The following is a 21,330-nucleotide window of genomic DNA, read 5'->3' on the forward strand; positions in this document are numbered from 1 at the left end:
TGACCTGAGGCTCCTTGTGAGGAGTACCACCTTAGTTGTGCCGTGACCCGAGGCTCCTTGTGAGGAGTACCACCTTAGATGTGCCGTGACCTGAGGCTCCTTGTGAGGAGTACCACCTTAGATGTGCCGTGACCTGAGGCTCCTTGTGAGGAGTACCACCTTAGTTGTGCCGTGACCCGAGGCTCCTTGTGAGGAGTACCACCTTAGTTGTGCCGTGACCTGAGGCTCCTTGTGAGGAGTACCACCTTAGTTGTGCCGTGACCCGAGGCTCCTTGTGAGGAGTACCACCTTAGTTGTGCCGTGACCTGAGGCTCCTTGTGAGGAGTACCACCTTAGTTGTGCCGTGACCCGAGGCTCCTTGTGAGGAGTACCACCTTAGATGTGCCGTGACCTGAGGCTCCTTGTGAGGAGTACCACCTTAGATGTGCCGTGACCCGAGGCTCCTTGTGAGGAGTACCACCTTAGTTGTGCCGTGACCCGAGGCTCCTTGTGAGGAGTACCACCTTAGTTGTGCCGTGACCTGAGGCTCCTTGTGAGGAGTACCACCTTAATTGTGCCGTGACCCGAGGCTCCTTGTGAGGAGTACCACCTTAGTTGTGCCGTGACCTGAGGCTCCTTGTGAGGAGTACCACCTTAGATGTACCGTGACCTGAGGCTCCTTGTGAGGAGTACCACCTTAGATGTGCCGTGACCTGTGGCTCCTTGTGAGGAGTACCTCCTTAGTTGTGCCGTGACCTGAGGCGCCTCGTCCGCCGCCATCTCACACAAGAGATGCTAATGAGGCGCTGGCCCTCCCGCCGAGGAGGAGGGACTGGGTGTCGCCGCCTCACTACCACCTCTCTCAGCTCCTCCATTTCTTCAGTTCCTGGCGGTGACGACGGTGATCAAGCAGCAAAGATGAGCGACAGCGGGGAGCAGAACTTCGGCGACCGGGTTAGTAGTAGCGCCTGTCGGCCGTGAGGTAACGCGAGGGACGGGGATTGTGGCGCCTCCACGATGGCGGGTTTATCGCCCTTGTTCTGTAGGTGGAGGATGGCGGCGCCTCCTACTCGTGTTCTAGGCAGGGTGGTTCTCCCGGTCACCGTGGCTTCTTGCCGGTGTGGGCGCGGCGGGCTGCAGTCCTGGGGTCTCGGCGCCCGGTTCGCACCTGACGAGCGGCCGCCATTTTGTGAGCGCGCTGAGCCCTCGTGAAATGGCTTCGCGCTCTGACGCGGCTGTATAGCGGGAGGGAAGCAGAAAGGCCGCGGTGTCCCTAAGGGGGGCGGCGGCTGTATACCGCGAGAAGACCTGGGGGGGCCTGCGGCTGCCGGCCACAGTGTACCTCATGGGGGCAGCGGCCTTATAGTGGGGGGCCACAGTGTACCTCATGGGGGCCGCGGCCTTATAGTGGGGGGCCACAGTGTACCTCATGGGGGCCGCGGCCTTATAGTGGGGGGGCCACGGTGTACCTCATGGGGGCCGCGGCCTTATAGTGGGGGGCCACAGTGTACCTCATGGGGGCCGCGGCCTTATAGTGGGGGGCCACAGTGTACCTCATGGGGCCCGCGGCCTTATAGTGGGGGGGCCACGGTGTACCTCATGGGGGCCGCGGCCTTATAGTGGGGGGCCACGGTGTACCTCATGGGGGCCGCGGCCTTATAGTGGGGGGCCACGGTGTACCTCATGGGGGGCCGCGGCCTTATAGTGGGGGGCCACGGTGTACCTCATGGGGGCCGCGGCCTTATAGTGGGGGGCCACAGTGTACCTCATGGGGGCCGCGGCCTTATAGTGGGGGGCCACAGTGTACCTCATGGGGGGCCGCGGCCTTATAGTGGGGGGGCCACGGTGTACCTCATGGGGGCCGCGGCCTTATAGTGGGGGGCCACGGTGTACCTCATGGGGGGCCGCGGCCTTATAGTGGGGGGCCACGGTGTACCTCATGGGGGCCGCGGCCTTATAGTGGGGGGCCACAGTGTACCTCATGGGGGCCGCGGCCTTATAGTGGGGGGCCACAGTGTACCTCATGGGGGGCCGCGGCCTTATAGTGGGGGGGGGCCACAGTGTACCTCATGGGGGGCCGCGGCCTTATAGTGGGGGGGGGGAACAGTGTACCTCATGGGGGGCCGCGGCCTTATAGTGGGGGGCCACAGTGTACCTCATGGGGGGCCGCGGCCTTATAGTGGGGGGCCACAGTGTACCTCATGGGGGGCCGCGGCCTTATAGTGGGGGGCCACAGTGTACCTCATGGGGGCCGCGGCCTTATAGGGGGGGGCCACAGTGTACCTCATGGGGGCCGCGGCCTTATAGGGGGGGGGGGCCACAGTGTACCTCATGGGGGCCGCGGCCTTATAGTGGGGGGCCACAGTGTACCTCATGGGGGCCGCGACCTTATAGTGGGGGGGGGGCCACAGTGTACCTCATGGGGGGCAGCGGCCTTATAGTGGGGGGGGGGGCCACAGTGTACCTCATGAGGGGGCCGTGGCCTAATAGTGGGGGGCCACAGTGTACCTCATGGGGGGGCCACGGCCTTATAGTGGGGGGGCCACAGTGTACCTCATGGGGGGCCGCGGCCTTATAGTGGGGGGGGGGGGGCCACAGTGTACCTCATGAGGGGGCCGTGGCCTAATAGTGGGGGGCCACAGTGTACCTCATGGGGGCCGCGGCCTTATAGTGGGGGGGGGGGGCACAGTGTACCTCATGAGGGGGCTGTGGCCTAATAGTGGGGGGCCACAGTGTACCTCATGGGGGCCGCGGCCTTATAGTGGGGGGGGGGCACAGTGTACCTCATGGGGGCCGCTGCCTTATAGTGGGGGGCCACAGTGTACCTCATGGGGGCCGCGGCCTTATAGTGGGGGGGCCACAGTGTACCTCATGAGGGGGCTGTGGCCTAATAGTGGGGGGCCACAGTGTACCTCATGAGGGGGCTGTGGCCTAATAGTGGGGGGCAGCGGGTCCCTCCAGGTTCTGACAGGCCTTGCCCTGTTGTCCTCCCCGGTGATGGCGCATGTATACAGCAGCCCCCTCCAGTATATAGGAGCCTCCATCCCCTCTGTTAGGACGGTGTGAGCTGCTGTCCGGTCGGCCATGTTTGCCCGGTTGTCTCCATGGTCTGCGGTGCTTACAGTCGCTGTGTTGTGGTCCGTGTATTTCGTCGCTCGCAGCGGCGCCTGCCGTATCGCTCACACCTGTCCACACTGCGCAGATTTCTTGCATATTGCAGTTTTTTCTCTTCCCGCTGTGTATTTACACGAGGCGATAGTCCTTCACGTCCCGCCGGATGCCGCAGTCCCAGCGATCTCTTGGCCATGTAGAAGGGTCCATAGGTGAGAATCAGCGGCTGCTCTGCGTCCACAGCGGGCCGTGAGAGAAGTCACAGTATGTCCTCTGGTGCGCCGCCCATGGGGATGGCCGTGTGGGCTGTGGCTCTCGGGCCCTCTAACACGGCACAATGACCGCTCAGGTTCTGGTTGTGGCTGTGGCTCTCGGGCCCTCTTACACGGCACAATGACCGCTCAGGTTCTGGTTGTGGCTGTGGCTCTCGGGCCCTCTTACACGGCACAATGACCGCTCAGGTTCTGGTTGTGGCTGTGGCTCTCGGGCCCTCTTACACGGCACAATGACCGCTCAGGTTCTGGTTGTGGCTGTGGCTCTCGGGCCCTCTTACACGGCACAATGACCGCTCAGGCTCTGGCTTGATCACGGGATCTGATGGATAATTGTCCGTGTAAATGGTGGCAGCGACAAACTGTTTCTGTACACAGAAGGCAGGCGGCGATCGGCCGTGTAAATACGTAATCCTCCATCCGTGAGCCTGCTTATGGCGGCCGGTCCAGGCGTGTCGGCACCCGATGACCGTGTACAAGGGCCCCCAGGCTCTCACACGGCTGGATGCAGCCTGAGGCCGCGCTCCCAATGCTTTCGCTGGGGTTTCGCAGATTAGCGTTTGAACACGGCCATCTTTATTTTGATGTGTTTTAGCGCACCTCGTTGCCCAGATTATTGATGGGGTGTGATCTTAGGACTTGGTGCGGCCGGCCAATGACTGGGCCGGCTATTCCCCGCTGAGGCTCTATCACATCGTTCTGCCCGGACACGGCGGGATTTGTGATCCTGCAGAACATTCCACAGGGCCGACATGCAGAACTGAAGATGGTATAAAGCTATGTCCAGCTCTGTCAGGCGTCTGCGGCGCCACCTGCAGGGAGAACTCCCTGATGAAATAATTCCACTCGTGTGAAAGGGGATTCTGGGACAAAGAAAAATGCCGCCTTTAAAATGAGACCTTAAATCCTCTCCCGGCGTCTCCGTGCCCAGCGCTGCCGCCATGATGCCCGCCGCAGGGAACCGGCCAGAATCTGCAGGCAGTCATGTGACCGCTCAGCCACAGGATTTATCCCTGATTGTGCTATGGCCGCTGAAGGCTGAGCGCCATGACCGCCTGCAGTTTCTTCCGGGTTCCGTGTGGCGGCCGCAGTCAGGATAGACTTCTGCTTACAGTGAATGAGGAGTGGGGACAGAACTCTCCTCCAGCCGCCCCGCCCCCTGCTGGCCACGCTGTCAGCGATACTCGCTCCTGTAACAGCACAGGAGCGAGTATACACGGGACCAGTGGCAGGCGCCGTCTGCCCGACACTCGACCCGTGTAAATGGGCTATTAGTTGTCTAAAACTGTGTGGCCATTAACAACCTTCAGTCAACTTGCCATTTATTAACCCTTTCCAATCCACCGCCTGACGTCTGAAGACATTATGTTTTAAGGCTGTACAGCTCCGATGTTGGAAGACGTCCATCGGGGTTCTCTTACTGTATATTGCCAGCCTTTCTGCTGTCGGAGCCTCTCCAACGTATCACCTCATGCAGTACTGGCTTTAGCCAGCAGATAGCGCCGTTCTATAACAGCAGAATAAGAGTTAGCCCCCTAGGAAAACCAGGATACAAATTGGATTGGAAAGGGTTAAAGTACAGACCATTTGCAGGCTGGTGGAACATTTTGCTACAACACTAAAGGCCCATTTAGACACCGATAATCGTTGCATCTAACGGCGCGGTCACCGTGCAGCACTGCTCGTTCATTGCTCATTTCTAGCCAGATAGAAATGAGTGATTAGCCTTATCGGCGCCTGCTGATTGTATATGTGTAGGTGACTATAGAAGGTGATGATTGGTGCGCTCCTAGTGGGCTGAGATGCTAGTCTCTAGCTGGTCATGTGATGCTGTGCTGATGCATCATGGGAGTGATAAAGGGAGCGGGGAGAAGTCTTTTGTGTGTTATCTTAGCTGTTTTTTTTACCTCTTTAGGTAGGGACTAAGGCTGTTTGTATGACTGATGGGTGGCTGACCTCGCTGGTTGTGAATCACCCATGCACTTTATTACAGCGATGGTGATCCAATGAGGTCTTCCCTGCCAGGATGGTGCCAGTTACCTGTAGGGCTGTGTGGCATCTGTGCCTTCCCTAAGTACAGCCGTTGTGTGGGCCGCCAGTCCTGACCTTCAGGCGTGTGGGTTATGCCGGACTGGCACACCTGAATCAGTAACATGGCAGCGTGTTACTTCTCTGGTGACTCTCGTATTCCGTGTATTGTTGCGTGTTTGCTCACGTATTCCTGCACATGTACAGCGTGTTTTATGCCCGCTGTCCGGCACCGGCTGCCTGGTTGTGTTTTTTTTTTTTCATCACTTGTGAAACGCCAAAATGTGCGTTTGCATTATTTATGCATTGCGTTCCGAACACACAGAGAATAGGGCTGTATACGCCGTAACGTAACGCTTGCTGCCTTCTTTTTTTACATGCGTAATATACACAAGTGTGAGTGGAACAATGAAAATCCATGTACTTTCATGGCCTCCGTACGCCGCGCACACGGCCCTCCGTACGCCGCGCACACGGCCCTCCGTACGCCGCGCACATGACACACATTGGTTCGTGCACCCGCAGCTGCTATCCTGGTGGTTGTGTGGAACGTCCCATGCATCCTGCAGCCTGGGGGAAGACACTATTCCGCTGCCATCACCGTGCAAAGAGAAAAAACTACTACAGGGTTCTGTGAAAATAAGACCTACCCTGATTTTTGGGGAGGATTGAAATATAAGCTGTACCCTGAAATGAGCTAGACTACATTAAAAAAATGCCCTTACCTAGCAGCCGCGGTCCGAGTCCCACCGTGTGATCTGCGCTCCTGGGTCGCCGACAGGACGTCACTTGCTGGTCATGGGGTTCATGAATCCCTGATTGGCTCAGTGATTGCTGCTCTCAGCCATCGATTCCTGGAGGTGGGATTTATGAATACATACCAGCGAGTGATCTGTCGGCAGCCAAGGAGTGTAGGACGCATGGCAGAGCGATGTAACCTGGTAGACCAGCGGGAGGGACCCAGACGGCACCGGCTAGCTAAGTCAATAAGACCCAGTGCCTCTTGGGACAAAAATGATTTTCAGGTAATCGTGATAGGTGGACTTATGGCGGGTCGGGTGATGAATGATTGTGACTCCTCGTTGCGGGATGGCGGTGAGGACAGTATAGCTTCCCCCGGAGGGGGGTCTGTATGTTTGAATACACCATTGGATGGCTGATTACTCCTCATTGTGCGTCCGGAGGACCTCGTACAGCCTGCCTTGTAGGTGTAGCCTAGTGAAGAGAAAGGAGGTGTGTGTTCTAAAATGAATCCAAACCTGATGGCCGGACCGCTGATCTTCACTGCAGCCACAGACCGATGATGTCCTGTGGCCACCTGAAGGGAGTCAGTGATTGGCTGCAGGAGTCACATGACCCAGGCGTCAGCGATGTCATTGCCAGCAAGGAGAGCCGTATATTGGTACTGCAGGCTACATAAATACGCTTCGGTACATTGCCAGTAATCAGTCATCTTAACCCTTTCCAATCCACGTCTTCCTACATTCTGATTGAAGCTTGTACAGCTCCAATGTCAGACCGTCTAGTGCCAGCCACTCCGCTGTTGGAGCCTCTCTGGCGCACACACTGGCTTTAGCCAGCAGATGGCACCATTGTCCAACAGCAAAAAGGGAAAGCCTTTTAGGAAACCCTGAATCCAAAATTGGATTGGAAAGGGTTAATGGGGCAGAGGGCGGCTAAAAGAAAATCCGGTGCAACTATCCGGGTTGTAGTGTTTGGGACGCCTTAAGTAGATCTTTGAAGTAATCTGATTGGGGGGATTTTTAATGTCTTAAACAGGATTTCCACCCATAAGTAAAGCGGATGCCTGTGATATGTTGGTAAATCGGACGTTAGAGCCGTTGTAGAAGGGAGCGACTTCTCGTTGTTTTCTGGAAATGTTCTGTTGTCGGGTATTATACGAGGCGTACGATCAGCTGTCATTCAGTCGGGGCCCAGCTGACCATTAGCATATGTTCATACGGCAGAAGATCTCTGAAGATCACGGCTGCCCACTGTGGCTTTTTTCTTCGGATCGGCCCCATCCATGGGCTAAATTTTCATGTGGAACTTTGCCACGGAAACAATTTTCACACCAGAATTCCGCATGTAGATTTTGCCCGCTGATGAGCCCTTCTGCCTGTGGATTTGCATCAGAAAGCCGAGGTTCTTAGGGCTCATGTCCACGGGCAAAATAAGAATTAAAATCCGCAGCGGATTTTAACTCTTCTCCCACGCGCGGATCCGCATCCCATAGGGATGCATTGACCACCCGCCGGTGGATAAATACCCGCGGATGGTCAATAAAAGGGATTTTTTTAAAAATGGAGCATGAAAAAATCTGGACCATGCTCCATTTTCATGCGGGTCTCCCGCGGGCTTCTATTGAAGCCTATGGAAGCCGTCCGGATCCGCGGGAGACCTAAAATAGGAATTTAAAAGAATTTACTCATCCGCAGCGGGCGGGGAAGGTCTTCTCTTCCTCACGGCCGCATCTTTCTTGCTTCGGCTCGGCGGATGTGCCCGGCGCATGCGCGCAGCACGTCGGCGACGTGCCGCAGCCGTGACGAGTCCATCCGCCGGCCGAAAAAGAAGATCCGGCCGTGAGGAAGAGAAGACCCTCCCGGCCCGCTGTGGATAGGTAAACTCTTTTAAATTGCTATTTTCAGCGCTCCTGTCCGCGGGGCAGGAGGGACCCGCTGCTGATTCTACATGTAGAATCCGTAGCGGGCCTGATTTTCCCCGTGGACATGAGGCCTTAGGTGTCTGACTCTGTCATGGACGGTTCCCGGGGATTCTGCCTTGTGCGGAGACTGCAGTAAACTCCGCACCAACATCTGCAGCTACCGGGGGATTTTCAGGAGGAATTGAAAATGTCTGAAAACCTGCCGGTAATTCCGCACTAAAATCAGCAGTTGGATCCGCGGCATTTGGTCTGTGGATTTGGGTGCGTTCGTTATTCCAGCCTGTGTGAAGCCCTCTTACTGAGAAGCTGAGAGGTGAGACAACGGACCGCGGGGCTGCTGTAAGGGTATAATGAGGCTTACTCGCTAATACTGTCTAAAAGCTATGGCCCTTAAACACGGGCCGTTAATCGGGTAAACGACGGCACGCGCGCTGATGCAGAGATCATCACTGGATCGCGGGCTTCACCTCCTATGTGCAGCGGGGAGCGTTTACACGCAATGAGAAGCCTGCAATCCAGCGAAAGGTTTTTCTGCGGACTGAAAGTCACCCGCTAACAACTTGCCATCAATTAGTGAGCTATTAATCACTTACACTGCACGATTAGCTCTAACTCGTTGGTTTGAATGACTTTTGAGCTATAATCGTTGCATGTAAATGGGCCTTTAGTCTTATTGTGCTACCTTTATCACAGAAGCATTGCTGAATGATAAATCCCGTCTGGTTTCAGTTTGGACATCCTGTTGGCTCAGACTGTGGCACACGTTTGGTGCGCTTTAGGCCGTGCTCCTTCAGACAAGCCGGAAAACCTGGCCGAGAGTGTCTAAATGCAGGGTGAATGTGGTGCAAAGCATGGAAGACCCATTTCTGGTGTATTGTGTTGCTTTTCAATGGTAAAAAGCCCCGATGGGAGTTTCCCTAACAGCAGCATCACGTATGTGTGGACAGGAGTATAGAAGTGCGGCTAAAACATGAAGCCCCTTAATGGGATTAAAACAGGTCCTAAAAAGTGCTACTGTTCAGCATAAACCTAATAGAACATGAATCCCCGTGTATTAGGGATGTACGGGACTGGAATGACCCGAGTCTCACAGCCTGGAGGCTCATAAGTGGCCCAGGTAGAAGTGCTCATCTGAGCACTGTGTCAACTTAGCTAGCTATATCACTGCTCGGCGCTCCATACACTGCAATAACTGCCGAACAGGCACAGCGTTCAGTTTAGTGGGTGTTTACCCTCAGGTATAGCACTGGTCTCCGACTGGCATCTATTGTGGTAAATTGTAGCACTTGGGCCACGATAGGAAAGCTAGAAACTGTATATAAAGCACTAAACTCAAAGCGTCCCTCACTAGTTCAGTTGTATAGGGTGTCATCTAACTCACTTCTGTATGCTGACGAATAGTAGCTCCTATCTCAGCTTTGAGGGCAGGTCATCAAACTACGGATATATATATATATATTTATACATTCAATTAGCTTTGCCAGAGTTTTGATCCAAAAGATTTTAAACTCCATCCTGTTCTTTTTCTGTCAAGGTTAATATTGAAGAAGGAAAATGCAGAAGTCGTCATTTGACACGTTTATTATATGAGAATTTTTTGAAGCTCAGAAATAAGTGAAGCTGAAATATGAGGAAAATAAAGTATGCATGCTAATTGTCAGAGCTGAAGCCCTACTTGTAGAATTTTGAGGAATATATATGAAGTGGGGAAGATGAAAAGAAGTCAGAATTTGAAAATGAAGAATGAAGAAAGAAATTAAAATGAAGTTAAGATAAGAAGTAATCTGGGATCATAAAGCTCTACGCTAAGTAATTACTAGTCTGTTTCTGTGTCCCTGTATATATATCAAATTATCTGCATGCATTATCTGTAAACCAGAGCATACAGGGTTAAACACGTAGGTAAAAATGGGGTTATAATTGAGTTTTATTCAGACTCCTAGTAAAGACTACTTAATATCACCGTGACAGGAGTATTTCATTTATTTTTCTTATGTTGGATGTAGTGTTGTTTGTAGTAAATATCTTGTTTGTGTTCAGGAATCTCGATCGGCTTCAAGAAGTGGAAGTGCTCGACGCTCAGGGAAGTCTGCAAGCCACTCTCCGAACCGCTCTCCAGCACGATCTCGCTCTAAAGAGGGGTCAAGACGTTCAAGATCTAAATCAAGGTCGAGATCTGAGTCCAGGTTTGTTTAGGAGTTATTTGTTGTACAGGCTATGATTTCACTTACCTTAAGGCCTCCTGTCCACGGGAAAAATCAGGCCCGCCGCGGATTCTTCATGGAGAATCCCGCAGTGGGTCCCTCCTGCCCCGCAGACATGAGGCTAAAAATAAGAATAAACTCACCTGTCCGGACGCTGCGGATCTTCCCTCCGTCACGGCCGGATCTTCTTTCTTCGGCCCGGCGGATGTGCTCGGCGCGCCGGCACCGTACCGCGCGCATGTGCCAGACACATCCGCCGGGCCGAAGAAAAGAGATCCGATCACAACAGAGGGAAGATCCGCAGCATCCGGACAGGTGAGTTTTAATTCTGGTACGGGTGTTCTGCGGATCCGGACGGCTTCCACAGGCTTCAATAGAAGCCTGCGGGAGCCGTCCCTGTGGAAGACCCGCACTGAAATGGAGCATGTCGCGTTTTTTTTCCCGCACGCGGATACGCACCTCAAGGTGAAAATCACATCCGCAGGTATTTAACTACCTGCGGGTGTCCAATGCATCTCTATGGGGCGCGGATCCGCCTGCGGGAAAAACACTGCGGATTTAAAATAATCTTTCCCCGTGGACATGAGGCCTAATAGTTGTAAAGATACTTTTGTGATGATTTCTTAGGGTGACTTCACACCATTTTTTGGGAAATGCACTTGCAGATTTTGATGTAGCTTTTTGAGCCGAAGCCAGAAGTGGATTAAAAAATGAGCACTAAAGGCTCTGTCTACGGCCAAGGCAGAATATCGCTAGCGATCTTCTGCCGCAGGGGAGGAGGAGGGAGCGCTGACTGGTCTCCGAGGTGAGTCTATCTAATAGATGGGCTCACCGTGGAGAATCGCAATATGCCACGATTTAAGTCTTGCGAACAGAGAATTTGCTTTGATTCTCCGCTCATGGATGACGGCGCTGCGCTTTCAATAGTACTCCTATGGAAAGCTTTACGGAGCGTGATCATCGCCTGTGGACAGGCAAAAGGAGGACTTCTATCTCTCCTTTTTGCTGGATCCACTTATGGCTTTGCCTGAAAAGACAGCCTTTTTTTTTCTTTTGGAAAACACTCTTGCAGGTTTTGATGCAAATAATGCCATTGGAAAACTCATCACTTTCTCCCCCTCGTAGATCTAGATCAAGGAGAAGTTCTCGTCGTCACTATACAAGATCCCGCACTCGTTCGAGGTCTCATAGAAGATCAAGAAGCCGTTCATATAGCAGAGATTATCGCCGGCGTCACAGCCATAGCCACTCTCCTATGTCAAATCGTAGACGTCATGTTGGCAATAGAGTAAGTTAATTCTTAGAATGCTTTTGTTTTAACATTTTTATAGTGGGTCTAAAAGCAAAAGGTTGATCCAATTGTTTTGGTTCTTTTTTCTATTACCTTGTAGGCAAACCCAGATCCAAATTGTTGCTTGGGTGTGTTTGGCCTAAGTCTTTATACCACAGAGCGCGACTTAAGAGAAGTCTTTTCGAAATACGGTCCAATAGCCGATGTTTCTATCGTGTATGATCAGCAATCGAGGCGATCCAGAGGGTTCTCATTTGTATATTTTGAAAATGTTGATGATGCAAAGGAGGTGAGTCTATAATGCTGCCGTGGTGGGGATGTACTTAACCATTCGGCACCCTGTGATTGTGGTGACTGGGTGACAGCCCCTTCCTCTAATCATTTAGGCTGCACAGTTTTGGCTGCGGCATCTGAGTGGTTTGATGGGTTCAGATTTGTCTTTTGATCCAGTTAATGCTGTGGGCTGTCAAGCTGATGCTGTTTAATAGACTGCAGCTTAAATTTGCACAGTATTTTTGTATCAGTTAATTGAAAGAGGCATTTGAGTCAGAACGACCACTCTGTCCTAGTTCTGATGAACCATCGCGTGGTATTGTGGCTCTGTGACGACATAGCTGAGTGACTGCGCTGGCAGCTCATGATAAAGAGGCTGGCTTTGTTATTATAAAGGGCAGCGCAGTGATGGAAAGAGGGGCTGACTTGGTAATGAGCCAACTATGATGTGACCCTCTGCTGTCAGTGACAATACCACAACAGGGGGGGTTGAAACTCGGCTGAAGTGGCTGCTCTGATGCAACAGGTGCAAGTTTTTAAATTCCTGTAGAGCCCCTTTAATGTTAAAGGGATCATGACAGCTTCTCCCTGCCCACTGCATGGAGACTGACAGCTCGCTCTCCTTTTGTATATAGGGACAGAGTGAGGAGAGACCGACACAGCCAGTCCCAGTGACTCTAGGCTCAGTAAAGGAGTGTCACAGGCGCCAATGTCTGAGTGCAGCTTTCTGGCTCATGATATGGGTTGCAGTAACAACATATATATCGACACTCTTGCCCTCCCCGCATACGCTTAGTATGGATCCTAAAATGGCGATATTGGGTTTGTTAAATCAGAGGTCCCCAACTCCAGTCCTCAGGGACCACCAAGAGGTCATGTTTTCAGGATATCTTATAGTAAGAACACCTGTGGCAATGTCTTAGGTGAAGACAATAATTACATCACCTGTGCAACACTGAGGAAATCCTGAAAACATGACCTGTTGGAGGTCCCTGAGGACTGGAGTTGGGGAACACTGTTAGATGGAGAAAAATGGCCTCATCACTTACGAATATTTCTGAGGGAAGTACTGTTCCCAGTTCGAAAAGCAATAGCTATAAAATGGATGACTACTGAATGCCCCCGTGTTGCAGGATAGAATGGACTAGTCCACATCCTACCATACGAAAAGATCATACCAACATAGAGGTTGCCCTGTCAAAAAGTCTTATCTGCTTGGATGCCGATACCACTACGCAACCGCAGTAATGCCACTCTAGTACCACATAATGTAGATTGGTTTAGTTCGTAATATCAAGCATGGTGAGATGCTTTATTGTTTCCATATTGCTTAATGAGCACAAAATGTAGACAAGTTTATTAATGTTACAAATGATACATGACACATATTGTACTGTTTCTCATAAAGAGTTCACTAAAACTAAGTTAAAAAAAAAAGGGCAGTAAAATGTCACAACCCATTAGTGTGCTGCTGGTTTCTATCATTGTTCGGGGGTCCCTGCTGTTAGCGGCAAAATAGTGGACAACACAGATGGCGACTACGTGGTTTGGAGCAATCTGCTCTCACTGTGTAGTTAGCCGGTGACGAAGGGCGTCCGAACAGCTTATCAGTAGTGATCCAAAGCCGCCGACTCAGACTATCAACTATCGATAAGTTATCCTGAAGATAGATCACAATTTAAATAAAAAAAAAACAAAAGCCCAGAAAAACTTCAGTCTTCTCTTCTGTATTCTGTGGGTAAAGAAATGGTTTCATTGCAGGCAAAGGAACGTGCCAACGGCATGGAGCTGGATGGAAGAAGGATAAGAGTTGACTTCTCCATAACTAAAAGGCCTCATACACCTACCCCAGGGATCTACATGGGGAGACCAACCTAGTAAGTATAAAGGATTAGGTAGTGCTCTTCCTGATCGGAGTTTATTTCTGACATTAGTCCATGTGGCTTTCTTCTTCAGCCTTTGAACACTACAGTCTCCAAGTTTTACACTATAAATGTGTTTACAGATGACCGCTAACCAGGAGACCATAACTTTGTGGCAAAACTTGTCACCGAAAATAATAGGATTAAAAAAACAAACCTGTAACACAAGTTCAATATATTGCTTCTTGAATGCCAAAATGCGATATCGTTGGTGCATAACCAGTGGGACATATACAGCTTCTACACATTGCAGACCCCACCCTACTAGAAACGCAGCCGATCACCTGTCTCTGAAGCACTCCAGGGCTGGCCACAGTTGTTTACCTTCAGAGATGAGTAAAGGTCCCTTTTACATGGGATGATTATCACCTGAATAATCGCTGGACGATAGTTGCCCCATGTACTCATGGCCACAGACAGGGCACTGAGCCATAAACCACTTCAGTCGCTTGGTTTTTAGCTTATATATGCACAATTGCCTGCTTGCAGTGAATGGAGGCGGACAGCCAGAAGAGATCTCTGCTGCTCCTCCTATTACTTGTGTGTGGAAGCACAGTTGTTCCATGTAAAGGAACCTTAAAGCGCTCATTGACATACAGGGCTCAGTAAACCATGTGCTGTGACAGGAGTGGACTGTGGAGATGTACAGAGGAGCAGGAAAGGTGTGGCGATATATTATGGGGGAAGGGGGGTGAATCGTGGTTGGGAGGGAAGAAAAAATTACAGGTAAGAAAAGCAAAACATACATACATACATACATACATACAGCACTACTGACACTTTAAGTGACTTTTATGTTACTATTGGCCCATTAATATAAGGCACAACAATGTGTCCCTCACATCAAATAAGGTTGTACTCCTGAGCTAAATTGACAACCAGCCTTTTCCTCATATGAAGGCAACTCGCTGGATTGTGAAGTATGATCATTCACTTTTTTTTTTTTTTTTCCTCCCCCTTCTATCCCTTTCTCCCCCTCTGCAATATTTGCTTTCACCTCCTAACGTAGTGGCAGTTCTCGCCGAAGAGACTACTACGATCGAGGATATGACCGAGGAGGATATGACGACCGGGATTACTATAGCCGCTCATCTTACAGGTAACATTAGCATGGTAGATGTTAGCTTGTGCTTTGTTTGCAGAGCTGGATTTCTCAGTCCTAATTTTAGTTTCCTTGGGTCAGGTTTATATCGGCCTCCAGCAGTATTATACAGATATCACTTTGCTAGGATTCTCCTTATCCTGTCCTTGTAAATGGAGGAAAAACTGATGTGTCTGCAGGAAATAATTCCTACTTGTGTAATAAAGACCTGACTTAAATACTGCATTCTGATGCCCCTTTGAAGGGAGTCATCCCATTAGAGACTATCTTTTAGAATGTGGCCTCATTGGCAGTCGGCTGCTAGTCGCAGTTCCAGGCAAACTGCTGGCTTCCTTGGAGATAGTTGCAGCCAGGCGTTGCCCCTTTAAAAAAAAAAACATAACTATATTCAGATTTAAGAGATGTGCCAAACTGGCAATCTCTGTTCACAAAGCTCCATCAACTCAGGATGTACAATATATATTCTTGATTTCATGGAGCTTTTTGAACTGGGATTGTGAGCATGGCACATCCATTTTAAATCTGAAAATGTATCTAAATATGTCTTTATTTAAAATTCTGGCGTATTTTAAGAAATCCATTTGCAAAAAGACAGCCATCCGCAAAGCAGCATAAAAGGGGGGAAAAAACTGATGGCTGTAGTCGAAGTTTTGGCCTGAAGTATTATGCAAAATCTGCACGTAGCATGCAGATTCTCCAGTGGCTTTAGGCTTTGGGCTGCCTGGTTTGCAAAAACTAATTATGGTGAATGGTTGCAATGACATTTCAGCATATCTGCATGTCGTCTTAGTAACTCGGAGGTCACAGCACAATCCTATTCACTATCTGTATTTGATATAGCATTGCAACTTTATCTTGTGACTACAGCTAGCCATGTGGCCAAAAACCTTAATTGCTGGAAACATAAAGGTGGGGGGAGAAATGTACAGGCCAAATTCACCCAGATCTTTTCTGCAATGTTGGCTTCTAAGCTTGAGTCTTGTCCATTTGCCCAAAAGTTGTTGTGTTTTTTTTCTGACGCAAGTTCATATTTCTTCATGTATCTAACATTCTGTATTGCAGAGGAGGCGGAGGTGGCGGCGGCGGAGGAGGAGGAGGCTGGCGTGGCGGTCAGGACAGAGATCAGTTTTCTAGGTAATTAGTTGCTCAACTAGTATTAAATCTTAAGTGGTTGTCTGACAATATTTCTCCTAAACTCAAGGATTGTTCTAGAATAGGAAAACAATCACCAGTTCTCCCTGTTGGGCTTTGTTTACACGTCAGTAGCATGCCCACGTACACGTCAGCAGCTTATGGCACAAGACTGAGGCCAGTGATTGACTGTCACACTTGCGTTCGGCCGTGTCACTATAGGCCATTTGAAGGTTGTGACTGAATTATTTTTAAAATAACTGGGCAGGTAATAAAATAAAAAAAACTATATACATGCCTGTCTTCAGGACCCAGCTGAGCCACTACTGCCACCCTATCCTCTTTCCGGTCTGCAGACAGCCACCAGAAGTCGGGTGACTATAATGGTTAATCAGAGGCTGCAGTGTCACCATGTGAACTCCTGGCATCAGCGCTCGCATCCTGGGTGCCATGATGCAAGCAGTTGGCTGCAGCCGCTGGCTACAGCGGTCTCCTGACTTCTGACATGCACAGGGCAGCAGGAGTCTGTTAGCAGCACCACAGGGGACCGAAAGAAGGTGCTGATGCCTTATTTATTTTAGCATTAGACTGAACCAGCGAGTATAGCTGAGCGGATTGCTAATTTGGTCAGCTTAGGAAAAACGTTGAAGACTTTTGCATGATGTATTTAAGAAACTACTTTTACTTTTAACAGGAGGCGGTCTCCTTCCCCATACTACAGCAGAGGTGGATACAGGTCTCGATCCAGGTCTCGTTCTTATTCTCCACGTAAGTTGAGGTGTTAAATTCTTTCCTCCCGCCCCCTATATATATATATTTTTTTTTTTACTTTTGTGTTACCAGGTGTGGCCTACTTATGTCATGCTCCATTATGCTATGGTAGCGGGCTTAACCCCTTCCCATTCCAAGATATAAGTCCTATGTATGATACCGGCTCAGAGGCTGAGCCTGTGCAATCTGCAGCGGGAGCCATCCTTGCCTGACAGCCTGCCTCCTGCAGCAACAACAAGGATTGGTGAAAACACTATTCCCCACTGTGAATCCCTTGCATGACGTGATCAATGTTGATTGCAGGATGTAAAGGCTTCAAAGGGAGGGCACTCTTTGCCATGTAATCATAGAGGGTCAATCGTTTGCCATAGCAACTGCACACCAGACAGTGACATCCAGGTCTGCCATAGGGCGTGAGCACTATAATTGGCGATAATGCATTGCTGTACAGAAGTACTGCAATGTATTATCATTGTATCGCAAGTTCAGGTCCCCCACTAAAACACAGGTAGGTGAAGAAATGGAGGGGGGGACCTTTTTTTTTTTTTTTTTTTTTGTGCACTTTCCCTTTGTTGGAAAAAAATAACCCTAGGTTGCATCTGTAATGTCCAATATAAATATAAAACATTTAACAAAATCAAGCCAAAATGCTTTGTTTTTGTTTCCACCACCAAAAAAAAATGCAATAAGGCTTTTTTGATAACTTATTTAGCCTAAAATGGTGCCAGTGAAAACTACAGCTAACCACACAAAGCTCTGGTTTATGAGAAGCTGAGATAAAAGTCCCCACAAAATATCTTGTCTTTAGGTCCAAAATGAACCACATCTCTAAGAAACTGGCAATTAAGGCTTTCCTGGTGTATAAAGCAAACCTACACTAACAGATCCAACATATCCATAGCTCATATGTTGGCTTTATGCCTTCTGCAGCAGCTTAGAGGTGACTGGTGCCACATTGTGTCCATACAAACCACACTGCTAAGCTGGGGTGATACACTAACTGTAATCTCGTGGGATCCACTAGACATGTATGCATGTACTTCGTAGCGCTTGTACACCAGATTTTGGACAACTGTAGCTGCATATTTTCTTGCTAAATTTTTTTCTTTCCTTTCTTTCAGGTCGTTATTAAAATGAAGTTGCTTTGGTTAGTCTGGACAGTAAAGCTCAGAAGTCATCAGTTTTTGGCAGTTTTTGTAAAGAGGAACTTTTCATGTAGACATGATCTGCAGATGTGCATGCATTTCTGTTTGTTACAAATAGAAGGACTGCTTTTTTTTTCTATTTGTAGTGATTTACTTTGTTTTTTTGTTTTTTCTCAATCCATGGAGGTTAAACATTTTTAAAAAAATAAATGCTTTTTTCTGACATTCTTCAGTTTCTCTACAACCACCATTTCACTTTTTTGGCACGGAAAGCCCTTCAGAAGTGTTTCTTAATATATTTTTCCTTTTTTTAAAGCTTTGTCCAGTTGGAAAAGATTGACTGTCTATCTTCAGAAGGTCCATCCTCTGTCCTCTGAGTAAGTGTGCTGGTTTATGCATTGGCCAGGCTCGGTATTACATGCATTGGAAGTAAATGGGAACTTTGCCTGCAATACCAAGCCTCACCACTGCAGGAGGAACGAAGCTGTGTTTGCTGCAGAAAGCAGTTCAGTGCATGAGCACACTGACCCGGAGAACTGACCAACTTGGGTCCCAGGCAGTAGACCCCCGCCATTCTACTATGTATGAGCTATGCTCGGGATACAGTCAATAGTTTACAACATGTAAGGGGGTTGTCCCATGAGACCTTTCTCTTAAAATCTTCCAGATTGTTCATCACACAGGTTATCCTTGAACAGATGTATTCCCGCCTCCCTTTGTAAAGGGGATATGGGAGCGGCATGTGTGATGGCACTTGCTACGAACATCACAATGCCTTGCTTATGGCAACTAACGACATGGTGTAAGTGTGATGCAGGTGACTTCGTGTATCAGTGTGGCACAGGGGTGACATGCTCTATACAGCTGCGCACAGGGGTGACATGCTCTATCTCATGTACTTATGTATGTATGCTTTAGTTTAAAAAAAAAAACCTGTTGGTAATATGCCTGTTTGGCTTTAATGGATAACTTTGCTTTGTTGAAAAACCCCTTTAAATACAACGAGAATGCCCCAAAATAAAATGTCTAAAGAGCCACTCCGGCAAACTTTTTTCCCCCCATGCCTGCCCTCTTACCTGATTGCCTGTCACTCTGGAGGTCTCCTCTGTGTACTGCAGCCAATCACCTGCAGTGCAGCCCCCTTTCTGATGCTTATTAACCACCGTTTAAGGCTGAGTTTTTACTTTGTTTCACATTTATCCCATGATGCATTAACCGAGGCTATACCAATTTTGACTGCTGGGGGACAGTTTAATTCTCATTACCTTCTATGTTCAGCTAAATAAGCTGCAGAAGCATAAGAACCATCAGGATGAGCTGTGATCTCCTCTGTTATACCTGTGATCATCAGTAACTGACGGGCGTGCCCGTGTCCCCCTCTGGGCAGTTTCTGTGGGAGTCCATGTAACGGCATCACATCGACTGAGAATTTGACTAGAGATGCATCATACAACTCAAGTGATCTGAGATCACATGACCCTGTGAGGAGGAGGAGGCTGGTGCTTCTACCCTATATACACACTGGGGGATGGCTGAATAATGAATGAAGTAAATCACCGGAGTGGCCCTTTAACAAACTGACCCACAGAATTGATGATACAGATTGCTCAATACTGACAAAACTTAGTGAATTGAACCTTTTTTTTTTTTTTCTTCTATACTACCCAACTGCTGTAATGCTGCACATAGAAGGTAATCCTAGTAACGAAGTTTCGGGCAGTTAGTGCTTTACGACACATTCCAGAGGTGCATCTACTGTTAGTGTCTATGACAATGCTTCCCTTACAGATTGCTGCACTGGCTTTTTGAATGATCCTTCCGCAGCCCCCTGCGTGGCAGATACCATTGCCACGCCTCACTTAAGACTTGTAGCTTTACTCTGTTGTAGTTGAGTCTAAAGTTATCTGCTTAGCAATATTGTGTTTGTGACCTATTCTGAGCCTTACTGGGAGGCTGTAGGGGCATTATTGGTTCTATTGGTTGCCCATGTGGTTAAATTTCATTTAATTGTGCACTTCTCCAAATGCACAATAAACGTCGCTTTGTGTAGTGCTGTTTTCAAATAAACGTGTTTTGAAAAAAAAGTAGAACTTTTTTTTATTTTTTTGCGCCCATGAATATCGCTGTGTATTGCTGAACATCACTTCCTTACATCTGTGTGAATGAGCCCTCAGTCTGATGGGGAGTAGAAGGAGCCCTGGCAGCAGGGGGTAGTGAGTGATATCTAGGACCCATATGGGCGTTTTTACAAAGGACACAGGATATTTCTCAGCAACGTCTCCACGGCAGTGGATGTGCAGCTTTTAATGTGGAATTGAAAATGGCAGAATCCTGACTGCAATTTTGCATCACAATCCGCAGTTAGAAGTGTGGAGTTCTGGGACATCATTCCAGAATGTTGTTGAATATTCTGACCCATGAAAGTAAGGCCTGAGAGGAGCTGCTTCCTGGTGAAGAAGGTTTCACCTCTGATGGAATGTGACCCGAGAACCAAACGGGTCAGGCATCACACTAATTACTGTAGAGGGGATTATAAGAACGACTAGATCCCTGAACATGGACCACCTTGTAGTATCTCTGCAAGCGTTGTGTTCTTGTTCCTCCCTTGAACCAGAATGAAATATTAATGGAGGAATATAAATAAGGAGGAATAACTTCCTGCTGGGTCCACTTCTCACTTTAAAAAAAAAAAGTTTAGATTGGTTTAAACCAAACGTTGTGCTAGACTTTTTGGAAAGGGTAGCATGAAAAGCGGTGCAAAACACTTTGCAAATGGCACAACAGCCAAATTGAGGGGATAGAAGCCTTTTGACAAACAACCTTTTGTAGACAGTCTGAGATTAGCACCGTTAATGCTCCAAGTCAGAACATAGTATACTAGGCTAAAAAAAGACAAATGTCCAGCCTGTGTTGTCATCACCACTTCCTCAGGCAGAGTTCCACAGTCTCGCTGCTCTTGGTTTTGCAGCAGCTGACTGGCATTGATTGCTCCAGTTAAGTCTACAATCCACTAGTACTCCCAGGTCTTTTTCCATCTCACTTTTCCCTAGCAGTACGCCATGTAGTGTATATTGGTGACATCCGTTTCTCCTGCCCATGTGCATAACCTTACATTTATCAATGTTGAACATCGTTTGCCATTAACCCCCCCCCCCCCCCCCCCCCCAGCCCCCGGTTTATCCAGGTTCGTTTGTAGCCGCACATTGTCCTCCGTTGATAAGAAATGTATACAAGATAATATCTGCAAATATTGATATTTTACTATGTAGTCGCTCTATCAGGTCGTTAATGAATACATTGAACAGAATGGGGCCCGATACTGAACCCTGTGGCCCCCCACTTGTAACGGTGGCCCAATCAGAGTACAAACCATTTATTACCACCCTCTGCTTTCTATCTCTGAGCCAATTCTTTACCCAATTACACACGTTTTCAC

At 49.0% G+C, this 21,330-nt stretch overlaps 1 protein-coding gene across 3 annotated transcripts; it reads left to right on the forward strand.

Annotated features, from left to right (window-relative positions):
• Nucleotides 1-811: 811 nt before the first annotated feature.
• On the forward strand, nt 812-19,554 carry TRA2B (transformer 2 beta homolog). 3 transcript variants are annotated; one of them, XM_066577282.1, is made up of 9 exons: nt 812-933; nt 10,096-10,241; nt 11,385-11,547; nt 11,651-11,839; nt 13,585-13,700; nt 14,752-14,844; nt 15,910-15,981; nt 16,673-16,746; nt 17,871-19,554. In XM_066577282.1, the coding sequence occupies exons 1-9, from the start codon at nt 898-900 to the stop codon at nt 17,879-17,881; spliced, it is 900 nt and encodes a 299-aa protein (XP_066433379.1). In that variant the 5' UTR covers nt 812-897; the 3' UTR covers nt 17,882-19,554. The 3 variants fall into 3 exon arrangements, with proteins under 3 accessions (XP_066433379.1, XP_066433380.1, XP_066433382.1); XM_066577283.1 differs by having other exon boundaries at nt 14,755-14,844; XM_066577285.1 differs by having other exon boundaries at nt 10,096-10,223.
• Nucleotides 19,555-21,330: the final 1,776 nt, after the last annotated feature.

The sequence above is a fragment of the Eleutherodactylus coqui genome, chromosome 8 (genome assembly GCF_035609145.1).
Source record: "Eleutherodactylus coqui strain aEleCoq1 chromosome 8, aEleCoq1.hap1, whole genome shotgun sequence".
Classification (NCBI taxonomy): domain Eukaryota; kingdom Metazoa; phylum Chordata; class Amphibia; order Anura; family Eleutherodactylidae; genus Eleutherodactylus; species Eleutherodactylus coqui.